This window comes from Solanum verrucosum, unplaced genomic scaffold (genome assembly GCF_900185275.1).
Source record: "Solanum verrucosum unplaced genomic scaffold, falcon-dt-bn FXZP01000032.1, whole genome shotgun sequence".
In the NCBI taxonomy this organism is placed as follows: Eukaryota; Viridiplantae; Streptophyta; class Magnoliopsida; order Solanales; family Solanaceae; genus Solanum; species Solanum verrucosum.
The window spans coordinates 1,931,811-1,948,380 of record NW_026020569.1 but is presented as its reverse complement, the minus strand read 5'-3'; the positions used below and the strand labels follow the sequence as shown (position 1 = coordinate 1,948,380).

At 34.5% G+C, this 16,570-nt stretch overlaps 2 protein-coding genes across 2 annotated transcripts; both read left to right on the top strand.

Annotated features, from left to right (window-relative positions):
* Positions 1–617: 617 nt before the first annotated feature.
* Positions 618–10,265, top strand: LOC125811156 (structural maintenance of chromosomes protein 4). Its single transcript, XM_049490674.1, has 28 exons — positions 618–916; positions 1,035–1,124; positions 1,423–1,524; positions 1,604–1,780; positions 1,943–2,073; positions 2,300–2,378; positions 2,460–2,617; positions 2,867–2,942; positions 3,173–3,301; positions 3,408–3,552; positions 4,223–4,353; positions 4,650–4,802; positions 4,889–5,078; positions 5,222–5,355; positions 5,789–5,947; positions 6,337–6,645; positions 6,763–6,939; positions 7,051–7,134; positions 7,211–7,420; positions 7,535–7,624; positions 7,705–7,826; positions 7,952–8,107; positions 8,194–8,301; positions 8,385–8,445; positions 9,394–9,528; positions 9,620–9,707; positions 9,800–9,872; positions 9,956–10,265. The coding sequence occupies exons 1-28, from the start codon at positions 764–766 to the stop codon at positions 10,074–10,076; spliced, it is 3,741 nt and encodes a 1,246-aa protein (XP_049346631.1). The 5' UTR covers positions 618–763; the 3' UTR covers positions 10,077–10,265.
* A 1,787-nt stretch (positions 10,266–12,052) lies between these two features.
* LOC125811163 (uncharacterized) lies at positions 12,053–15,734 on the top strand. The gene is made up of 4 exons (XM_049490685.1): positions 12,053–13,071; positions 13,437–13,829; positions 15,042–15,247; positions 15,477–15,734. The coding sequence occupies exons 1-4, from the start codon at positions 12,081–12,083 to the stop codon at positions 15,732–15,734; spliced, it is 1,848 nt and encodes a 615-aa protein (XP_049346642.1). The 5' UTR covers positions 12,053–12,080.
* The last annotated feature ends 836 nt before the right edge of the window (positions 15,735–16,570 follow it).

Here is a 16,570-nt window from a genome sequence, read left to right as displayed (position 1 = left end):
CATAAAGTTCTCAAACAAAGGCCTTCTCAAACAATATATTATCAAAGAGCAAATCATACATCATAGGTATCAAAATATCTCAAGGCATCACATTAATAAATCACATGTTTTCATTTTTATTTTACAAATGGATGTCTGCAACTACATGCTATTACAAAATTTCAAATACACATAGTTATACAAAGATCCACTAATCAATGATAGTACTAATTAGTTAGCTAGTATTCAAAATAATCTTTTCACATGATACAAAGTCATGTTTTAGAGTTCAAAAATTTTGAAATTACAATTTGAATTTTGGAGAATTTAGAATTTAAGCAATTTTCATAAGCATACACTGATTTCAAATAAAAACTATCAAATTGAGATTCCAAACCTTATGGACCTACGCGTACCAAGATTTAGGCCAGGAAAGGATTATTTGGGCATCAGGAAATTAGGCCGACGCGATGCCGTTTACGACGTTCAAACGGTTCAATTTACTGGGCTGGGCTTTGGCTTAGAATAGCCCATTATAGGAGCCTAAATCATACCGGAGTTTCCCGCCCATCTATTCCTAGTTGTTCTTGCCAAAAATTTAAATTCTTACGCTACCACTAAAAAAAAAAAAAAGCAGTTCAAATCTTCTCTCACGCTCCTCTTCTACCCCAGCACTTCGCCGGACTCCTCTTCTACTCCAGCACTTCGCTGGAGTTGACCATCAGTAGCCAGTCTTTCGGTCCTTCTTTTCGGTACAGCCTAAAGCTATTCTCCGGGAGTAAACATGGCCGTAGATAAGGAATTCTCAAACTCCCACGAATCCAAAAATGAGTCATCTCATCCTGGATCTAGACCTCCCAGGCTATTCATTAAAGAGATGGTGATGAGAAACTTCAAATCTTATGCGGGCGAACAGCGCGTTGGCCCATTCCATAAGGTTAGGGTTTGCTTTTACATATTTTCCAGTAATTGAGTATTTCAGGAATTAGGTGGTAATTGAATATTTTAGAAATTAAGTTCATTCCTTTTATGTAATAAAATTCTCCACTGTACAGAGCTTTTCTGCAGTTGTTGGTCCTAATGGTAGTGGAAAGAGTAATGTCATCGACGCAATGCTCTTTGTCTTCGGAAAGCGGGCCAAACAGGTAAGATTATGAGTATTTTTTTTCCGTGTTTTTTGGCACCATGACTGACAAAATTGGAAAATTCATTGTTATAACTTCTAAAATATTATTCTCTTGGTGAATAAAGTAAAAGTTGACTATGCTACAAAATTAGTTGATCACTTGCTTAGTTACCTTTGATGTAAAACTCACTAACCTGTATGATTGTAAACGGCTGTTAGCTCTGCTATGTTGGAGCTTGGGGACAACAAACCTTTTAAAATGGACCGTTCCATCTGTATGCTTATTGAAATTTAAGCTTCAATGATAAACTCTGCAGATGCGTCTAAACAAAGTGTCAGAGCTCATCCACAATTCAACTAACCACCAGAATTTGGAAAGTGCTGGCGTGTCTGTTCATTTTCAGGAGATTATTGATTTGGTAAATGTGTATTTTCCTGTTTCTGAGATAACTATTTAGAATCTCTGTTATATTCTAAGTGTTTCTTTTGTTTAAATAGGATGATGAGACATATGAAGCTGTTCCTGGAAGTGATTTTGTAATTACACGTGTGGCATTTCGAGATAATTCCTCTAAGTACTATATCAATGACCGGACAAGTAACTTCACAGAGGTCACTAAGATGCTAAAAGGGAAAGGGATTGATCTAGATAACAACCGATTTCTGATTCTTCAGGTCTATATTGTTTTTGTCATGTGATCTTTGTTAATTTCACAAATTGGATTCTATTCATATGGAGATGTCCATGGAATTTTGAAAAATCCAAACATCTCATAGATAGATAGAGAGGTAGGAATTTCTTGAACGAAGCACACTAAATAGGTGGTTCTTTTGCAGGGTGAGGTTGAACAAATATCACTGATGAAACCTAGAGGACAAGGACCACATGATGAAGGCTTTCTTGAGTATTTAGAGGATATTATCGGAACCGAAAAATACGTTGAGAAGATTGAGGAATCATTCAAGCAGTTAGTTCTCACTCTGAAATGAAATTCTTTTTGGCACAAAAAATGTTCTTAGTTTCAAACTGAATCTTGTGATATCAAAATAGTTATGCTACTCTTTTCCTTACCAGTATGTTCTTTCCTTCTCCCTTGTGTATGTTTTGCATCCTCAGTGAGAAGATTATGTGCCTAAAAAGATGCACTTGATGCCTCTAGAATCTGCATTCACTATTTTTTGATGCTGTCATAGGCTAGAATCCCTCAATGAAAGAAGGTCTGGTGTTGTTCAAATGGTTAAGTTAGCTGAGAAAGAAAGAGATAACTTGGAGGTAAGGTTAGACCATTACATAATTTATGATTTGCTTGTGCTCTTAGAAATGTGTTCATGTTGTCCATTTCTTCAATAACAGGGAGTAAAAAATGACGCAGAAGCCTACATGCTTAAAGAATTATCACTTCTCAAATGGCAAGAGAAAGCAACAAAATTGGCTTTTGAAGATAATTCAACTCGAATTACGGAGATGCAGGCGAACATTTCTAGACAAGAAGAGAACCTTAAAAGTGAAAGGTGGCTTACTATATTTTGTGAGGGCTATGCAAGAGCATAGTGCTTTATTATTTGTTGTTTACTTAGAATAAATATGGAACTTCCCTCCCTTCTTTGTTTTCCCTTTTTTCCCTTAGTTTCTTTGCAAGAAAAGAGGCGAATTCCTCTATCAGTGCCTGTAGTTACATTTCTTCATTTCAATACAACCCCCCTTCATTACAATAGTGCTTTCATTGAGTGCTGAACTTAATGAATGTTTTAACTTTCCAGGGAGAAAATTAAGGAAAATAGCAAGGCATTGAAGGACCTTGAGTCAAAGCATTCAAAGTTTCTGAAAAGACAAGAGGTATGGAATAAAAAGTGTGTATACCCTTTGCATATTATCATGTAATTAAGAATGAGGTGGTTTCTTTGGGAATCCGTAAGCATTACGATCTTATGGTTTTAAATCTGATAAACCAGAATGAGGTGGATTCTTCTCCTACTTGCTGAGTTGAATTAAGTATCTTGATTAATTGGTTTGAATACTATTACAATGGTCAAAGAATTCAGATTTATTTTGTTCGAAACTTGTAGGAGCTTGATAGCAGTCTAAGGCGCTGCAAGGATGAGTTCAAGGAATTTGAGAGGCAAGATGTAAAGTATCGAGAAGATTTAAATCACTTGAAGCAGAAGATAAAGAAACTGACTGATAAAATTGATAAGGTATGATATGCTGAAAGTTGTACCTTAGATTACAAATAAATACATCTTTGTGAAGAAGAGAATCTTAGTTACTCGTAATCTTACTGTTTTTATTTCATTTTGAAAGGATTCTCGTAAAATTGCTGACACAACTAATGAGTGCGAGGAGTCTGCAAATCTTATTCCAAAATTGGAGAAAGATATTCCAAGCTTGCAACAACTTTTGGTGGGTGAGGAGAAATTTTTAGAGGAAATTAAGGAGAATTCTAAAGGTATTGTACTTGAACCAAGTGCTTGTTTGGAGGTTTGCATGTCAAATACTCTGAATTTGTCCTATTGCCATTATGCAACATTTTACAATTAGTTAATCTTTCAACTACACCTCAATTCCAATTAGTTGGGGTCGGCTATATTCTTATGCTTGTTTCTACATTATTTTGTCCAGTTAGGGATCTCTAGATCTCACACTTATCTCTGCCCAGGCATGTAAGTTCCTGACCAGAGTAAATACCTTTTAAGAACTTAAGATCAGAAGTGAGTGTAACAACAACAACAATTACCATTCCTTTTTCAAAGTAATTGATATCACCGTATCGGTTATAAGGTTATTTTCTCATAACTCTTGATCAGTACATATGGAGTGGCATCACACTCAGAAGCCTTCCTGACTTTAAGCTGCTGGCTCGTTTCTCATTTTAAAGGTCTCCTTTTCTTTTTGACCTCTTTAGAAAATATTTCCTTGGTTTGATAATTAATGGTTGTTCTTATTGGTGGTTTTGGGTAAGAGTTAGATGATTAGCAATTTAAGTTATTAGTTATTACATAAGGTCACTTTTGCATGAAACCATTGGTGCTTATTGCTAATAACAGCCTTATTTATTGGTCTAGCTCTAACTTATCAAAATATATTGGTCTCACTCTTGTACAATTGTTTCCAAATAGTTGAAACCGAGGCTTTCCGCAGTGAGCTTTCTGCTGTTCGATCTGAATTAGAGCCTTGGGAAAAGCACTTAATTGAGCACAAGGGAAAGCTTGAAGTAGCATCAACTGAAAGTAAACTTTTGAGTGAGAAGGTATTTTCTGATTATAACATTTAAGATCTCCTCTCTACTCATACTCCGGCAGCTCATTCCTTACAATATGATTCACTTACCCTATGAGATCTGCACTTTTTAACTGAAGCTGCATGAAGTATTTTAGTCATGACCTGTCTTATTCCAACATTGACGCTTAAAATGCCAAGCGCATTACCTCATGTCAAGTTCCACTAGCAGTTTTTCAGAATAATACACACTTAAAAATTGCTTAGTTGGTCCTTAAGCTAGCTATTTAATCTTTCACTAATGGGGTTTGTCATTAATGCTTTCAGCATGAGGCTGGGCGTGCTGCGTATATTGAAGCACAAGAGCAGATTGTGGAAATACAGAAACGAGTAGAGATGAAATCGGCAAGCACAAAAAACATCGCCAATGAGCTTGAGAAGCACAAGCTTAAAGCACTTGAGGCTCGAGCTGTTGAAAAGGTATGTGTTTTGACTATCTCTACCATTTGTCATTTTAACCAGCTCTTGAATTTGTTCTGGGATGTGATGTACTTGACTGGTTGTAGGAATGCCTTCAAGAGCAAGAAATATTGATACCTCTAGAACAAGCTGCCAGACAAAAGCTTATTGAGCTTTCATCTGTTATGGAATCTGAGAAGAGCCAGGGATCTGTCCTAAAAGCAATAATGCATGCTAAGGAGGCAAATGTGATAGATGGCATTTATGGTCGAATGGGTGACTTGGGTGCGATTGATGGTGAGCATATTCGTGTCACATTTAAAACTAGTTCGTGTTCTTTGCTTTATTATTGTTTCATTTGTTGACAGAGTGAAATTAAGAGCTGAACTATAGCTCACATAATTTGAGCATAAATTACTGAATATTTTATTTTCCCACAGCAAAGTATGATGTTGCCATATCTACCGCATGTGCTGGGCTTGAATATATTGTTGTAGAAACTACAGAAGCAGCTCAAGCTTGCGTGGAGCTTCTTCGAAGCAAAACCCTTGGTGTAGCAACTTTCATGATTTTGGTATGTCTCCTTTATTTTTGTAGCTTCTTAAACTATGCACCATCTTTAGAGAAGCTAACCAACTGGTCTATAATTGGATTGAAATCTTACTGTCTCTGTTGAACATATGAAAGAATATGATTGCTTCAGTGAAAATTAAATAAGAAGCTGGATCATAAATTGATCAGAGTACTTTTGTAGTTGGTAGTATTTTCCTAATGCTAGTTGGCTACAAAAAATGTTGAAATTAAGCAAGTGGATAAAAGTATTGCATTCAAATAGTAGATAAATCTCACATTGATTTTGGAGGTTAAATGTATTTGGTTTGAACTAGAAAGTGTGTTATTACCATTAAAAATTACACTTCCAAAAAACACATTGGGAAGGAGCCCCTGAAAAGTAAAATCATTGGTATTATTTCAAATGTATATTTGATTTTACATATTTTTCGCAGGAAAAACAAGCTCATTATTTGCCTAAAATCAAAGAGAAAGTCAGAACGCCAGAAGGAGTCCCACGCCTTTTTGATTTGGTTAAGGTCCGAGATGAGAGGATGAAACTAGCATTTTTTGCGGCATTAGGAAATACAGTTGTTGCAGAAGATATTGATCAGGTGATGTTTACATAATTCTTTTAATTCTTTCGTGATGAATAAAACTGCATTGACTATTTGGCTTGTCATACCATTTCTTGACCTGCTTGGTAAAATTATCTCTAGTCAACATTTTGACTGATTAGCAAATGCAATGATTATTTTCTCTGTCGCCAAAATGGAAGATTGAGAAATTTAACACTTGGACGTCTTGAAACGAGATTTTAGCTGGGGTTCTCCAGTTATCTATTTTAGGACATACAATAACATGGAGATTTCAAATACTATTTTTGTAAGGATTGCTGATTGCTATAATTGTACGTCAAGACTCGGACAACATGCATTATATGTATTTTCATTGTTAGTCACAATTGCTGGATCAAGAATTTGCAACACTGTTAATTTTGCAGGCATCACGTATTGCATATGGTGGGGACAGAGAGTTTCGCCGTGTTGTAACACTTGAAGGTGCTCTTTTTGAAAAATCTGGAACAATGAGTGGTGGAGGGGGTAAACCTCGTGGTGGTAAAATGGGCACATCTATCCGTGCTGCTAGTGTTTCACCAGAGGCTATATCTGCTGCTGAAAAAGAACTTTCACAGATAGCTGAAAACTTGGATAATGTACGCCAAAGAATTACTGATGCTGTGAAGTGTTACCAGGCCTCAGAGAAGGCTCTTTCTCTTGGCGAGATGGAATTAGCCAAATGCAAAAAAGAGGTCTGACGTGCATGTTTTATTGATGTTATTTGCAATTGTTTTCTATGACTATTTTTAATCTCTCTTAATGTTTGTCTTGCACCATCAGAGCTAAATGCTTTTTTGCTTTCTGTACAGATTGACAGCCTGAAGTCCCAATGCGATGATCTAAAAAAGCAACTGGATTCCTTGAGAAGTGCATCAGAACCTAGTAAGGATGAAGTTAATAGATTGAAGGAACTCAAGAAGATAATTTCTGCTGAAGAAAAAGAAATGGACAGGCTTACACAAGGTTCAAAACAGCTGAAAGAGAAGGTGATATAACATGTCTAGCAGTTTATCCTTTTCTTAAGACCATTCTATTATTATTTTCAAGTGAAGCTAGCTCCAAAGGCTGTTTCAAAATCCAATGTTTTATGTCTTCAGGCTTCAGAACTTCAGAATAAAATAGAGAATGCAGGTGGCGAGCGATTGAAAAATCAAAAGGCAAAGGTTACTAAAATACAATCTGTAAGTGGAAAACTGATCTTTGTGCATGCTAAGCTTATGTGATTTACTGTTTACACACATTTTTTCCCCGCCGTAGGATATCGATAAAAAGAGCACAGAGATCAACCGTCGTAAGGTTCAGATTGAAACAGGACAGAAAATGATTAAAAAACTGACAAAGGGGATTGAGGAATCAAACAAAGAGAAGGAAAGTCTACTTGCTGAGAAGGAGAAGTTACTTTCCATCTTCAAAGAGGTCGAACAGAAAGCTTTTACTGTTCAGGAGGACTATAAAAAGATACAGGAGGTTGTACCATTATTTCATGTTAAGATGTGCATCATATGATTGTGCAAGTTGCTTCGATTATTTCTGCAAATTTCTATTTTTTTTCCTAATGTTTTTGTTTTAATGATTTTCTAGCTCATTGATCAGCACAAAGATGCTCTGAATGGTGCTAAAAATGAATATGAAAATTTGAAGAAGACTATGGATGAGATGCGGTCATCAGAGGTTTTATGGCACTCATTTTGACATTTTTTCTTCCTTTCATTTATAAATGCTTATGTGATCTAATGCAAGTGGAGCTGCAGGTAGATGCGGACTACAAGTTACAAGATATGAAGAAGGTTTATAAAGACTTGGAACTCAAAGGGAAAGGATACAAGAAAAAACTCGATGATTTGCATACTGCTCTGTCAAAGCATATTGAGCAGTAAGTCCGGGAGATTTCTTTCCGAGGCAAAACATGTCATCACATTGTCAGCTTCCAATCTCTTTCTGATACACACAGACCCCCTCATCTGTTATCTTTTTTTTTTGTACTTTATCTGTGTATAGAATTCAAAAAGACTTGGTGGACCCGGAAAAGCTTCAGGCAACTCTAACTGACGAAACTCTTGGTCAGACTAGTGATCTTAAGACAGCTCTTGAGACAGTTTCACTTCTAGAGGCTCAACTGAAAGAGATGAACCCAAATCTTGACTCAATTTCTGAGTAAACACTTGTACTCATTTATAGAGATGCTAGTAGCATGACTATGTTTCTTGATATTAATTGCTAATAGTCTCTACTGTCACTAGGTATCGGAAGAAAGTATCTGTGTACAATGAAAGAGTTCAAGAGCTTAATTCTGTTACTCAAGAGCGTGATGATATTAAAAAACAATATGATGAGTGGAGAAAGAGAAGGTAAGTTCCGTCCATCCTACAAATTAGATTTCTCTCTTCCATTTGCCAATGTTTTCCTTCATTAGCTTAGAACATCTCTGTAGGTTGGATGAGTTTATGGAGGGCTTTAATACCATATCTTTGAAGCTTAAAGAAATGTATCAGGTATTCAGCTCATTTTTGACTTGTTGTTTAATATGAAAGTTTTCCCCATGTAATACTCGAGTTGAATTTCATCTGGATCAGTGATTCTGCCATTCATAATTTTAGGTGTAGAGGAGTAAAGTGTGCTTTAGCAAAGATAGTAGGGTATATATATTTTTGTTTTCTTTTATGACCGTGGTGTACGGGCCAACTTTCGCGCACCTCGACTAATTCCACTGGATACCTGCCACCTCCCATCAGCAATAGGTACCATGTAATTCTGTCCACCAAGGCTAGGACAGATGGGAAAAATCATTTAGTGTTTTTTTGTCTCCCGCTGAGTTTTGAACCTGAGACCTTAGGGTTCTCAACCACTTTATGGACCACTAGGCCACACCCTTGGGTGCAATTGTTTTCCCGTTCTTAATCCTGTAGTTGCATGTATCAGGTATTCAACTCATATTTGACATGTTTTCTTATATTAAAGTTTTCCCCATCTAGTACTTGAGTTGAATTTCTTCTGGGTAAGTGATTATATCACTTAATATTGTACACCATCTTGATTGTTTTCCTTTTATTAATCCTGTAGTTGCAGGGCATCTTCTTCTTATTTTCTTGTTATGTCTGATTTGGATATTTGCTCATTTTTCTGGTGCATGGACTGATTTGTTTAGAAATTGGGATTTATGTTGTGTGCCAAAAAAAAAAAAATTCGCTTCAAATTTCTTTCCATGTTATGGAAAAGCAAGTATGTTGATGGTTATCCTTTTGGGTTTTGGGGACTCTTTTAGTTCATGATATACAACTAGTTAACCATTTATAAGTAAAAGAACCTTTTAAATATAATAGCAAAAATAGCAAATTGTTGTCATCAAAAAATAAAATAAAATAGCAAATTGTAAAGTTATTACCTGCATGAAATATACACCTATATTAATAGTGTATTACTTCTTTTGGTGATCTCCCCAGATGATCACCCTTGGAGGCGACGCAGAACTGGAATTAGTGGATTCTCTTGATCCGTTTTCTGAAGGTGTTGTTTTCAGTGTTAGACCTCCAAAGAAAAGCTGGAAGAATATTGCTAACTTATCAGGTGGTGAAAAGGTGAGTGTCAAGAGTGGCTATGGTGGTTTTTGTATGTTAGTGAAACATTGTATAAAAGCAATCCGGTTTCTAATAGCAATGTTAATTTCAGACCCTCAGCTCATTGGCTCTTGTTTTTGCACTCCACCACTATAAACCCACTCCACTTTATGTGATGGATGAGATTGATGCTGCTTTGGGTATGTTCTTTTTCTGCTTGTTGCATTTGGCTAATAAAGATCAAGCTCCCAATATCTTCATGCTTTCTTTGTGATTTCCTTGTATGTCACAGATTTTAAGAATGTCTCAATCGTGGGGCATTATGTCAAGGACAGAACTAAAGATGCACAGTTCATAATCATAAGGTACTGTATTGGCATTTGTCCGATTCAAAGAAACAAGCACTAAGAAGCTATAGTTATCTAATTTTTATTTTGATGATATGCAGCCTTAGAAACAATATGTTTGAGCTAGCAGATAGGCTAGTTGGAATCTACAAAACGGATAACTGCACCAAGAGCATTACTATCAATCCAGGAAGCTTTGTAGTTTCTCAGAAAGTTGCTTGAGGTTGTTTTAGAATTTCTGATCCCTTTCTTCTATCTTCCCTGTGCTGACAAGAATCTGGTTGATTAACACCTTAAGCTAACATGGTAAGTTCTGTATTTTGTTGCAAGTCATTGTAATATGTATATTTCATCTAATGAGTTACGGAATACTTATTGATATGATTAATGAAAGTTTGTGTTTGTAGTTAATGGCTACTTTCTATTAGAATATATTTTTAAACAGTCAAATTTTGATGTTGCATAACATTAATGGGAGTATTTCCGAGTGTCACGATTTCAATTTTACTTGAAGATTATAGGCACTTGTTCGAAACTTGGATTTGAGTTAGTGGTTGTGAGTACGCTTTACTGTAGTTCCGGTGATCCTACTCTTAGTAACTGGTTCAGATACAACTGACAGGATTAGAACTGCATTTGTAAACGTATTTGATTAATTTAAGTTCTACAATTTAGTAACAACTGTTGTTGAAGGCTATATGGACAGTGGTTTGCGTGTTCCAACACACTTCATATCAATTACTAATTATTAGTTGATGTCGCTGCCATGGGTATAAGACAGTCAGAACAATAATTATTATTTTAGAATTTTTGACGAAAAAGATAATATATATGTGACTTGTGTCCCTAAAGCCGCATGTATGAGATTGTTTTCAGTTATGCGACTTGTGTCCCTAGAGCCACATGTACGGTTTCAGTTTCTGTGCAGGAGCCAGGATGTGTACTCCCAAGTCCCATCACTATTACAGGAACAGTAAGTTAACAACTATCTAAATATAAAGTTTGAATATGCGCCAAAGGTGTAGACGCAATTGACTTGATCCACGATTATCTTTCTTATTCAGCTTTGAGGTTAGACCAGACATGATAATGACATGGCATCCTCCTAGTTTAATTTCATATTTAGGCTCCACATGTTTTCTCATATAAGTTAGTGCCTAGTGGGACGAATACTTAGATTTACCTCCATTAAAAAAGGAGCGGACTCGTGTAAATCGCCTTGCGCCAAACGGCCCCAACCTTAACTGATTGCCTCTTCAAAAGACAATTCTCATTTCTTTATCTTATTATGTTGACATTTATTAAAGTTTTCAGTGTACCTAATCTTATCATAGAGAACTTTCCTTGCAGTTTTCATTATGATTCTTTCAACCTTCCTGTCAATAACCAAGATTCTAGCAAATGAATTTATAATTCATTTGATAATTTAATTAATAACACCTTTGGTATGTGGAGCTTCTCAATAAGATCGACGAGTCACTTCTTAATGGAGGGACATGCTGCATGCAGCCTTTTTTATGAGTTCAACAAAAACAATCACAGAAGTTTCAACGAATATTAAATTCTGAATCCTTAATTTAAAAAAGACAAGGATTCAAGCTAAGATTTGGAAATCTCAGCTATGCATTTGCTTCTTGGTGTGACATGATTCAAACAGTAGCGTCATGACTCATGGTTGTATTATAATATTGACCAAGGAAAACTTCTTAATTTGTAAATATTATAAACTTATGGTTTGTAGTAATGCACAGTTTAAGTATGCTCACCAACTGCATTATGAGCCACGTTTGTTCCGTCCTGCTGAGAAAGTTGAAAACCCCTCAACAAAAAACTATCAATATAGTGACCAACTAACAACTATTGTACGTATCATCTAGTCAACGGAAGCAAGCTCCTTCAATTGGATAACTTCCCTGCACGCATTTCCAGCCTCAAGTTAAGAAAATAATTAATTCCAAAATCATATATCCATCCCAATTTATGTGATTTGACAAGAAGTTTAAGTAAAGAAAAACTGACTTTTGAAACCTATGATCTAAAATAAGTCATAGATGTTTGTATATTTATAAATCATTTTAAAATTATATTGTTGCTAAATATAATTTTTTTTTTTTTTTTTTTAGACGGACTAAAAAGGAAGTAGGGTAATATAAATTGGCACAGAGGGCAGTACTCTCAAACCAATCTTGCTCCTTCATTGTTTCTGGGAGTCTTTAGATTTCTGAAATGACACCGTTATCGACCTGTTGGCTTTTGATTGAACTATACGTGATCCCACATGGATATCTAAAGTGGTATTTTTTGAGTTTCTATATCCACCCTTTTCTTCTTCCTTTCTGCCAACTTTATCTTTTGATCAAAGTGTTACAAAAATATCTATTAACCTTCATTCTTTTTGTTTATAAGTCCTCTTGTTTCTTAATTTCATATGTTCCAAAATTGTGCAAATTCTGCCTTCTCTTCTTCAAGAAGTGTAACTTCATCTTACCAAATAGAAAAACTAATCATATCCCTATTGAAGAAGTTGAGGAGTACTATGATGTTATACCAAATACTGAAAACCAAAATGAAATCATCCTTTATACGAGCTTCAACATGAGACGAAGTTCTAGTGAATCGTATGAAACAGTCCATTATTTTAACATGAAAAATAAATCGTATGATGACATGATCTACGTATATGATTTTCAATCTAGAGTCTCTCAAATGTTCGATAAAGATGACAAGATTAGTTCGTTTGTTGAACCTAATCAAGGTGAGTTTATGGAACTTGATGAAGAACATGAAAAGGATCCTAGTGAAGTACTTATTGACTGTTGTTCAGTCATTTCTTCTGTCGATGAAAAAATGAATTTATTTGATAACTATAATATTGCCCCTTTATCTCCTGGTTCAGTTTTATCTGAAACAGAGCTAGAACTTGAGTTTTCCCTATCGAGTTCTGTTTCCAGTTTGTCACCAGGTATTAATCGTCAGGGGTTTGACGAATATTTTCCATCTCCTATTAGCTCTAATTTTTCATCCCCTTTGGATTATGGCACGATGAACCAAAATTTTCCGTCACTTAATAGCTATACAAATGATAAGGAAATGGATCAACAGCTGGGTCATGAGTACACAAGTTGTGCAGAGGAAGAAGTGGATTTGTTATACAAGAAATATGCTGAAAGAATGAGCTGGTTTGATGTTCTCAATCATGAAAAGCTATGTGCCTTAAGTGAGTTTCTCCTTTTGCTCAATTACTTTTTTTTTTTTTTTAAATTTCTTATATTATAACCATGCTGTTTTGTTCAACTTGTGCGTTGCTCGACTATTTGACCAAATACTTAGTACTTTCTACTAGCACAGCCACAAATATAATGTTACACTATCCACCAAAGTTCGGGGAGATGGAATGAAATGACAAAGTCGTATGGAAAACTGAGCCCTGATCTATCATGATTTTTTTGACCAATGGGCCACATCCTGGTTGCAATATTTTTCTTCATATTTTTTTATATGTGTTTCTTGAACTATAGGTCCCTCTATGTATATTATAGTATGCTTAACAATGTTATTAATTGTTGGTTATAATTTAATTAGGTGCAGTATTGAGGAAGCACTTGTCAAGTCCAAATTCATTTGAGTATGAAATGGAGCCTACAGTTGGTTTGCCTGTTGAATATATTTCACTGAGCAAAGTGGATAGAAAAAAATCTGTGAGAAGCTTAGAGAGTGATTTAGAGTTGGTTTATGTGGCACAATCATGTTTGTCATGGGAAGCACTTCATCATCAGTATAAAAAAGTAAAGGCTCTTTGTTGTTCAACTTCAAAAAATGGGGTCTTTTATGGTAATGTAGCAGCAACATTTCAGAAATTCCAAGTACTGCTAGAAAGATTTGTGGAAGATGATAGCTGTGGAGGCAAAAGACATTTGAATTATGTTCATACAAGATTTTCCCAAAAGAATCTCCTCCAAGTTCCAGAGATTTCTGGTAATCTTTTGCCACTTTAACATTTTTTGAAGAATTCAATTTCTATGTGAAATCACTATTGCCTGGAAAAGATACAGTGCACATAGACCTTATATAGGTAAAAAAGATAGACTGTTTCCCAAATCCCCCGGCTCATGACAGACCTTATATAGGTAAAAAAGACAGACTGTTTCCCAAAACCCCCGGCTCATGACGTGACACAAATTGTTACATTTCCAAGTCACCTAAATTAAATATCAATTACAAGCTCTCATTCATGTAAAAATAGTAACCTCAAAAATGATAAATTACCTGCTAAATATATTGAGTGTTGTTGTATACTTTCAATATATATAAATTAGGGGTTGAGCTGAAAGATTACCTAAAAATCTAATAGCTAAGATCCAAACTTTCTGTTTGTATTAAATAATCAACTAGATATATATATATATATATATATATATATAAAGAAGTAAATCCAAAATCTAGTTACTAATTTCTGATATTATTATTCTTAAATTTAATTGGACCCTCTAATTTTGACTTACATGGCAAGTTGAGATTCATTAGTACGTCGCTTATCTAGTTCCTACGTGTAACGACTAGATCTCCATTTCTTGTAGGAGTATTAATTAACACTTAGATAGAACTTCTTTCATTAAATAATTACCAGTACTTATATGTAAAAACTTTATTATCGAAGTTGAATAGACCCACTGTCTTCTAGCTTAGCTTATACAACTTTTTTTTTTATTACAAGCTTATACGAAATAGTATTTTATTTTGGGTACATGCAATTTCAGTAATTACAAATTAGTATTAAGAAGATCTCAGTCGCCATTGGTTTATTCTGCTGCTAAAAGGGGAGTAATTAAAACTAATCACTCCCCCACCTAATACCTAAATAGTTTATTTCGTACGTTGCGTTCCTATATACCCAAGAAATTACTACTTAATTATCTTCAAGTATTTTATAAGAGCTCTCTTATTCTAGCATCTTAAGATTACAAGTCCTACACGTTACTAAAGAAAAATATTGTTAGTGTTGAAAAAAAGATAGAACATGGCAAAGTCAGAAATTTCTTCAAGGATATTTAACACTATATGCAATACTAATATCTTTTTGACCTTTTTATGTAATATTTTATTCATAATTCAATAAATTACATGTCGATTTTAAAATTCAGAACTCATAAACTTAAAATTTTGAATATACGTACTTCTATTTTGTAGGATATGTAGAATCAAATGAAAGACTGGATGGAGAAATAACCAAGCCAATAGAAGTGCTAAAGGCCATAGAGAAATGCATATATGCTTTCTGGTTTTATGTAAGAACAGATTGCAAGAAAAAGAAGAAATTTTTGTGGAGTCAATCTCGTGTTGAAGACCCCAGAGACATACTGCTCTTGCCTGACTTAACTAGGAAACTTCAAATGGTACGCCTCTCACAAGGTTCTATAAAAGAAAATATTTTTAACAACATAAGTCATGTTCTGGTGTATGCTTTTATGAGGAATAAACATTTTTTCGCGAAAAGAGGAAAAATGACTTTGTATATATATATCATTGTTTTTTTTCTTATATAAATATTTTTCGCTCTCCAATCAAACATGGGAGAATATTTTCTAACTAAAGATGATTTATTTTTTGTTGGTTATCCTGAAGAAAGAGTTATGGATGAAGGACGTGAAAGGTAAGAGAAAATGTTGGCTGAGAAGAGCAATAAAGCCTCAACAAGAAGACTTGAGCAAAATAGAGTTTGTGTTAACATTGATAGACATGAAGCTGGTATCAAGGATTCTCTATATGTCCATTATTTCTACTTCTCATTTCAAATGGTGCCGACAAAAGCTAGATAATATAGAGTTCAAAAATGGTCAGATTTTAAGGAGCCCTACTACCCTACCGCTGTTCCCATCTTGATCAGATCACATTTTCTTACTAGTTTGTAAATTGTACTCTAGCTAGCTTTTCTGTGATGTATATAATATAATATCTATACGGTTCTGAATGGCATTCTTTACGACAAAAATAATTTTTAGCGGTAACTTTTTTTTGGCTAGCAACTTTAAGAAGAGTAAAAATTTAACGAGTAAAAAGGGACAAAAGGAGTAACAAAACAGTTTATTAGCATGGGAAAAGGCATAAATTCCCCCTCAAACTTGTACCGAAAAGTCAGTTTCACACTTCAACTATTATGACGATCTATTATACACTCTTACTAATTAAAAGTGAATTTAATACCACCTTGAGATACATAACACCACTCTCACAGTATGTGGTGTATTACACTCGCTGCCACGTCAGCACCACGTCAACACCACATTATAAATTATAATTTTTTATTTTCTTTTCTTTATTAATTAACTTTTTTTTGTTAACTCTATTTTACACTAATTAATCCCTAACAAATGAGATGAATTGAATGTTTGTTTGGACATGCGATATGAAATTTTTGTGTTGTATATTTTCTCATAAACATAAAAATTCCATAAGTTGTAAAACTATTAAAATAGCCCCAATTGTTTATTCAATCTTATCAAATAAACAAAAAATTATACAATCACATAATAAATTATTACAAAGCTATTTGTTCTCCACTTAAGTAATTGTTTCATCTAACTTTAATTTAATAAAAAAAATTGAACATAAAGTGTACTTTATATGCTCATATCTCTCAACTACTCTTACAAATAACCTATAAAGTAGAAAAAAAATATACATTAGTAAGTAAATATTAACTTAGAAGTTAAATACAC

What these genes read in the sequence shown, in the direction of transcription:
- LOC125811156 (XM_049490674.1), top strand. Translation starts at nt 764, where the DNA reads ATGGCCGTAGATAAGGAATTCTCAAACTCCCACGAATCCAAAAATGAG. An exon ending in AGTTTCTGAAAAGACAAGAG is followed by an intron (nt 2,943 to 3,172) that starts GTATGGAATAAA and finishes CGAAACTTGTAG; the next exon opens with GAGCTTGATAGCAGTCTAAG. An exon ending in CTGTCAAAGCATATTGAGCA is followed by an intron (nt 7,827 to 7,951) that starts GTAAGTCCGGGA and finishes ATCTGTGTATAG; the next exon opens with AATTCAAAAAGACTTGGTGG.
- LOC125811163 (XM_049490685.1), top strand. Translation starts at nt 12,081, where the DNA reads ATGACACCGTTATCGACCTGTTGGCTTTTGATTGAACTATACGTGATC. An exon ending in TGAAAAGCTATGTGCCTTAA is followed by an intron (nt 13,072 to 13,436) that starts GTGAGTTTCTCC and finishes TAATTTAATTAG; the next exon opens with GTGCAGTATTGAGGAAGCAC. An exon ending in CCAAGTTCCAGAGATTTCTG is followed by an intron (nt 13,830 to 15,041) that starts GTAATCTTTTGC and finishes TCTATTTTGTAG; the next exon opens with GATATGTAGAATCAAATGAA.